Raw genomic sequence first — 7,500 nt, 5'->3', positions numbered from 1 at the left:
AATATCCACTAAATGTGCTCAAAGCGCTTTACAAGGGGTCCCTGGTCAACAGCAACATATAACATGTAGGACGAGACATGACGCATGTTAGGCGATATTACAATTTTTCGGACAAAGACAACGCTGTTAAAGGCCAGGTACTCATTTTACACCTGAGTACGGTGAGAGAATGTGAGTAAAGAGCCTTTTCCAAGGACTCAACTATGCGCCGAGCGCGAGGCTCGAACCCAGGACCTTTCGATCTGAAAGCGAGTGTCATACCACATAGCCGCACAAGAATTTTCGAAACTCGTCTCAGAATATGACCCAAAAAGGTGCCATCTCTGTTCAAGAATTTCGACGGAGAATTATGCATGGTCTTTCATTGTTTTTGTTTTGTTTTTGTTTTAAATTTCATATAAGAATTTATTTGTGATTTTTAATTGGATACCAAATTTTTAGTTGCTTGCGGTAAAATGCGTTTGATATCTAATCCTTCAAATCAAATAGGAGTCAATAGTCTGGTGTCTCGTCGCCCAGCAACGAGTAGCTTGGTTCTAAACAAAGAAAATCGGTACTCATGCTGGCTAGAACTTTTTCATATGTCATGTCATCAGAATGTATAAAAATCAAAATATGATCAAATTTATACTGTTTTTCTCCTCTGGATACACTTTTATGTGTTTTTCGTAAGGGCGTCCGTCATTGCTCCGATAGTTTAGATCCAGTTGCTAAGTTACTATGCGTCATTACAAGGGAAGTGACGTTACGACTGTTGAAGCCTATTTATTAACCAGTAGATTTTTGACCAACCAAACCATGGAATTTGTGACACGCCTTCAAGCGTGCTCGGACAAGCTTGGTTGGTTGTTTATAAACAATAACGTGAATGAAATCGACCTCTTTCTGACTATTGTTATTGTTTTCATACCGTCAAATGGATGACTAGTTATCACACGATTGTTTCCATCATCTTATAAACGTTTAACTTACACATACTTTTCTGTGTTATTTCTCTTGATCAAGAGGCAGAACAGTGGGTATTTTACCTGGACACGACATACCATCGACAGTAAAACCTGTGTAGTTTGCTATGTTTACCCATCACTGCCATTGTTTACAGTATGACGACTGTCCGAGAGGCGTAGTTATCTAAGTGTCTATTGATCAGTGTTAGGAAATTTCTAATGTTTAGAAATATTATAAACAAAATCTCCTTACAGCTGACGTCGCATAGGTTATCATAAACAACAACAACAACAACAACAAAAACAACAATAAATAATAACCCTAACAGAAAAGAAATCCAAAAATACACCCCCCCCCCTCCCCCCCATATAGATGAAAAAAAATCCCCAGAAAACAAGACCCCCCCCCCCCCCCCCCCCCCCCCCCCCCCCCCCCCCCCACCCCCCCCCCCCCCCCCCCCCCCCAAAAAAAAAAAAAAAAAAAAATACATAAAAAGGAATAAAAAAGGACCTGGCATACCTGAGCGTCACACTGCTGGAACATGTTGGGCACCGTTCCCCAAGTGAAGGTCAAATTGCCACAAACCGGAAGTACGTTGTTTTGCACGCATGTCGGGTACTGGTGCTGGCAGGGCGTGTCTCGGACTGGACGCAGACATCGGCGATTCGTCAAATTCTGCCACGATGAGAAAGCAATATTTGATCCAAAAAAAAAAAAAAAAAAATGATAAAAGAAAACTAATTAATTGATAAACACAACTGTTTTCAAAATGTAAAAAAAAAAGAGGAGCAAAACAATAAACAGGGAGCCTTCCATGGTCAATACCCCTCATCAGCCAACAATAATTACATTCAGTTAGAATTATGATTTACGAAGTTAGCGGAGGAAGAGTTTTTTATTCTTTTTTTTTTCTGTTTTTTTTTTATTTTTTATTTTGGTTGGGGGGGGGGGGGGGGGGGGGCTTAAGAAGTGGTAGAAGCTTGAAACGTTCTGTGTTAGGTATTTTGATATTTTGTGAATGCTGTTCTCCTCATTTTTGGTACGAAAATTTCATTTCATTTTGCAGTTTATTTTATTATTCGTGACGTCACCGATCGATTATTCGTTCGTGTTTGCAAATAAAGAGATCCAAATAATAATCGGTATTCGAATGATATCTAATGTGATCGGATGTCCGATCCAACACTACATACTCGAACGCGAGACAATATTACGATAGGCGCTAGATCTAATAACGTTAAACGAATATCAAACGCTGAATGATAATCGAGAGATTATGAGCGGGGATAAAAATACATTAATTTATCGTGCTCTTCCCGATCCCTACACATGCACATGATACCTATTTGCAAGTCCGATGTCCCAATGCAATTTAAGGCTGGTTTTCCAAAGCTCGCTAAGTCGATTTTTCTACTTTATAAGATTTTTCCTCCATGAGTTGAACTGAAACTTAAATTTTATTTTAAGCATCATTTGACACAAAAAATTTACCATGATTTGTTATGAATTTGAAGTTTAACTTAAATATGATAAAATAATAGACTGAATGAGAAATTTTAGGGGAAATAATCCTCAATATCACAAAATGGGGAAATTGGAGTTAGGGAGTTTTGGAAAACTACTCTTCAATTATTATTGGCTTGTTTTAACACTGCTGCGATGGATAATAGTTTGCATTTGTTCGAAAGTACGTATTTCCAATACAACAAGAGTCCATAATAATGTGGGTTATCGGACCTGCGAATAATGTTTACGTCGGCTCTTCCTTATAAAATCAACACAGACCAAAGACATGATATAAAAGTAGTAAAAGTAGTCCTTCAGAACCATTAATTGGGCTCATGGAGCCGGAGTTTATCCCGGTTTCCATGTCGTGGATCGGACAATAGCAATTGCTCGCTACCCTTTGGATAGGACGCTAGTCTAACGCAAATTACTTTCCGCCAGATTTAACGGACCCAGACACCTAAAATCACTGCTGGGTGGGGAGTGGGGCGTGGGGAGGGGAGTCAGAAAAAAAATTTCGACTGCATCCGGGATCGATCTAGGTCCTTTTTATTGTGAAGCGAGTGCTCTATCAACTGAGCTATCCGGACGTGATCTAGAGAAAGGAATTTATATCCGAACAATTATGTATGAAACAATGTCAGACAAAGCAAGAAAGAAAAATCCAAGCAAAAACAAAAATACATCCCATAAAATTAATGTCAAGAAAGGAATGGAAATTAGAAATTACGCGATGAATAATAAACCAACGATTATGAGCGAATGGTTTTTACATTAGGTTTTTTTTTCCCATAGTTTTTCAATATAACTTAATATCGGAATATTTTTGTAGCGAACTTCACACACATACACAAACACACACACAGACACACACACACACACACATGCACACACTCCAAACAAAACAAAACACCCCCCCCCCCCAAAAAAAAAAAAAAAAAATAAAAAACCCGACTTTTTTGTACAGCCTCAAATTGACTTGTACACATATGCAGGTCTCACATCCGAACGCAAATATGGGCCTAGCTTTAACATTGTTGAATGTAAAGGACAATATTTTGGTTAATTCTATTAAAATTTCCATTACAACAATGAGCCCGTAATCAATTGGGTTATCAGACCTACAAATAAGTGCACGTCGCTTGAAATCCATAAAAATAAAGTAGGCCCTAACCCTAACCCTAACCCTAACCCTAACCCTCCCTAACCCTAACCCTAACCCTAACCTTAACCCAACCCTAACCCTAACCCTAACCCTAACCCAACCCTAACCCAAACCCTAACCCTAACCACTTACCGCGCAAGAATACCTCTCATTCCACGTGACCCCCAGCATTTCTCTGAGGGGTCGTCCGCATTTCCGCCTGGCCGTCATGCAGGTCCTTCGACACGGTTCCAGCCCCCTGCCCCGTCCGTGACACTTGGGTAGGTAGAGACTACACACCATGAGGCGGAGATTGCGGGAACACGAGTGGTCCATGTGGGCCCACATGTGCTCTAGTACTCGGTACACCTCCGTCTGGAAATAGACCAAAGTAAACATTATATACGTAATAATAATAATAATAATAATAATAATAATAATAATAATAATAATAATAATAATAATAATAATGATAATAATAATAATAATAATAATAATAATAATAATAATAGTAATAATGATAATAATAATAATAATAATATAATAATAATAATAATAATAATAATAATAATAATAATAATAATAATAATAATAATAATAATAATAATAATAATAATAATAATAATAATAATAATGATAAGAATAATAATAATAATAAGTTTACCTTTCCTCCGACCTGATATTACGTCAAAATACAAGGCCAGACGATCAAAAGAAAGCAAATCGTGAGTTGAATTCAACAATTCAACCAATGTGACCAGTTGTTTCATTGAGCACTACTATCGACAACTCACGAGGCGGTCCACAAACCTAAAAATGACGTCAAAATATGAGTCTTAGTGGGTTTTAGCGTAGCCATCGTTAACTTATAGCTTTTCACTAGAACCCTAGCCATCGTCATGTTATAGCCTGACACTGAAATCCAAAAAGACTGGCAGTTTGACGTCATTATTTAGTTTTTGCACCGCTTAGTGAGTTGTTTGTAGAGCTCAAGGAAACAAGTTATTTCATTGGTTGAATTATTGAATACAACTCACGATTTGTTTTCTTTTGTGGCAAAAGACTGGCATTATTTTTTGGTCAGTGTCAGGCTATAACTTTACTAAGGCTACGGTTTGACACGGCAAGACACTATTGATAGTATACGCTTGGCTAAGAAGCTCAAAACATTGCCATCTGAAAGTATAACGGACCAACATACAAAACCGTGTGTATCCACGAACTTTTATTGTCAGGTTAACATAGTTTAGTGAGAATTACTCACAAACGCGGATGACAAAAAACAATAACAAAGACCTGAGTGACGTCATCTTCTAACTATCTATAGATAATTTGAAGATGACGTCACTTAGGTCTTTGTTTTTGTTTTTTGTCATCCGCGTTTGTGAGTAATTCTCACTAAACTGTATTAACCTGACTATAACGTGCATGGATACACACGGTTGTGTGTTGGTCCGTTATACTTCCGGATGGCAATGTTATGAGCTTCTTAGCCAAGCGCATACTATCTATAGACTTACCTGAGTTGTGTGGTTAAATCTGTTTGGCAGTTTCGTGTGTGTATAGGGGACCAAACCTTTACACATTGGAAGATTGACGTCAACTAAGAACGATCTATAGACTTACCTGAGTTGTGTGGTTAAATCTGTTTGGCAGTTTCGTGTGTGTATAGGGGACCAATCCTTTACACATTGGAAGATAAATCTCTTCACAGGAAGCGTGGGGCTGACGTCGACGGTTACCTCCTCCTCCCCTCCGTCTGTTGCCGCGAGAACCTCCTGCATTGGGTCTGGACGGCCTCGAGGGTCGTGACCTCCCGGACAAGCCCGATGATGGGCGTGATGTTCTTGGAGGTCGGGGTGTTCTTTGGGGTTGCGACGTTTCGTCCGAATCGTTGGTATTTCCTCTTTCGCGGGCTATTCAAAAGAATAAGATAATGAATCGTAATCATGAATAAATTATATCCCCCCCCCCCCCATAAAAAAAAAGAAATTTTAAACATTCAAAAGAGCTGTCAAAAAACTGGTTCCAATGATGGATAGATAGATATATAGATAACATACATAAATTATCTATTGATGTATGTTATCTATCTATCTATCTATCTATCTATCTATCTATCTATCCATCCATCCATCCATCCATCCATCCATCCATCCATCCATCCATCCATCCATCCATCCATCCATCCATCCATCCATCCATCCATCCATCTATCTATCTATCTATCTATCCATCTATCTGTTTATCTATCTATCTATCTATCTATCTATCTATCTATCTATCTATCTATCCTATCTATCTATCTATCTATCTATCTATCTATCTATCTATCTATCTATCTATCTATCTATCTATCTATCTATCTATCTATCATATCTATCTATCTATCTATCTATCTATCTATCTATCTATCCATCATCCATCCATCCATCCATATCCATCCATCCATCCATCCATCATCCATCCATCCATCCATCCATCCATCCATCCATCCATCCATCCATCCATCCATCCATCCATCCATCCATCCATCCATCTATATCTATCTATCTATCTATCTATCTATCTATCTATCTATCTATCTATCTATCTATCTATCTATCTATCTATCTATCTATCTATCTATCTATCTATCTATCTATCTATCTATCTAATCTATCTATCTATCTATCATATCTATCTATCTATCTATCTATCTATCTATCTATCTATCTATCTATCTATCTATCTATCTATCATATCTATCTATCTATCTATCTATCTATCTATCTATCTATCTATCTATCTATCTATCTATCTATCTATCTATCTATCTATCTATCTATCTATCTATCTATCTATCTATCTATCTATCTATCTATCCATCTATCTGTTTATGTATGCTATCTATCTATTTATCTATATATATATATCTATTTATTTATGTATGTTATCTATCTGTCTATCTATCCATCATTGGAACCAGTTTTTGACAGCTCTTTTGATTGTTTAAATTTTCTATTTTTAGGGGGGGGGGGGTATACTTCATTCATGATTATGATTCATTATCTTATAGGTAGATAGATAGATAGATAGATAAATCGAAAATATATGTATAGATAACATACATAAATAAATAGATAAGTAGATAGATAGACAGACAGATATACAGATACATACATATATATATATATATATATATATAGAGAGAGAGAGAGAGAGAGAGAGAGAGAGAGCGATAGATAGATAGATAGATAGATAGATAGATAGATAGATCGATAGATATATAGATAACACATATAAATAAATAAATAGATAGATAGATAGATAGATCGATAGATATATAGATAACACATATAAATAAATAAATAGATAGATAGATAGATAGATCGATAGATATATAGATAACACATATAAATAAATAAATAGATAGATAGATAGATAGATAGATAGATAGATAGATAGATAGATAGATAGATAGATAGATATATAGATAGCTGTATAGATACATAAATAGATAGATAGATAGATAGATAGATAGATAAATAGATAGATAGATAGATGAATTGGTAAGTGGAGTGATAGATAGATAGATAGATAGATGGATGGGTGATAGATGGATATATATATATATATATATATATATATATATATATATATATATATATATATATATATATATATATATATATATATATAGAATGATAGATGGATAGGAGGAGGGGGGGATACTATTTATAGGTAAGAAAGTAAAGACAACAATAATTCAGCGAACCATCAATTTACTTACTTCGACCCCTTTGTCTCACTCTTCTGTTATTGTTTCTGTTGTTGTTGTTGCTGTTGTCGTTCTGGGCATCACACAGCATAGACACTAGCACCACTAACATCACCACCAACAACACCATCGATATATATTT

The 7,500-nt window shown here is 36.1% G+C and overlaps 2 protein-coding genes across 6 annotated transcripts in view; one reads left to right on the top strand and one right to left on the bottom strand.

Moving 5' to 3' along the window:
- The window catches only part of LOC144960828 (uncharacterized), a 131,094-nt gene that overhangs the window by 79,798 nt on the left and 43,796 nt on the right, over positions 1-7,500 (top strand). The gene's annotated exons all lie outside the window — the stretch shown is intronic.
- Positions 1-7,500, bottom strand: part of LOC144960829 (uncharacterized) — a 15,200-nt gene that overhangs the window by 6,704 nt on the left and 996 nt on the right. For both annotated transcript variants that reach the window (XM_078894197.1, XM_078894196.1), the window contains exons 2-5: positions 7,371-7,500; positions 5,225-5,514; positions 3,752-3,973; positions 1,468-1,623 (exon numbers count right to left, since the gene is read on the bottom strand). The exon at positions 7,371-7,500 is cut by the window's right edge and continues 52 nt beyond it. In XM_078894197.1, the coding sequence (XP_078750323.1) occupies positions 1,468-1,623; positions 3,752-3,973; positions 5,225-5,514; positions 7,371-7,500 (798 nt within the window). The remainder of the gene's footprint in view (positions 1-1,467; positions 1,624-3,751; positions 3,974-5,224; positions 5,515-7,370) is intronic.

This window comes from Berghia stephanieae, chromosome 15 (genome assembly GCF_034508935.2).
Source record: "Berghia stephanieae isolate SIO BIC M18660-M18661 chromosome 15, UCSD_Bste_1.3, whole genome shotgun sequence".
NCBI lineage: Eukaryota > Metazoa > Mollusca > Gastropoda > Nudibranchia > Aeolidiidae > Berghia > Berghia stephanieae.
Note: the sequence above shows the minus strand (reverse complement) of the source record. Positions and strands in the feature narration are given on the sequence as shown.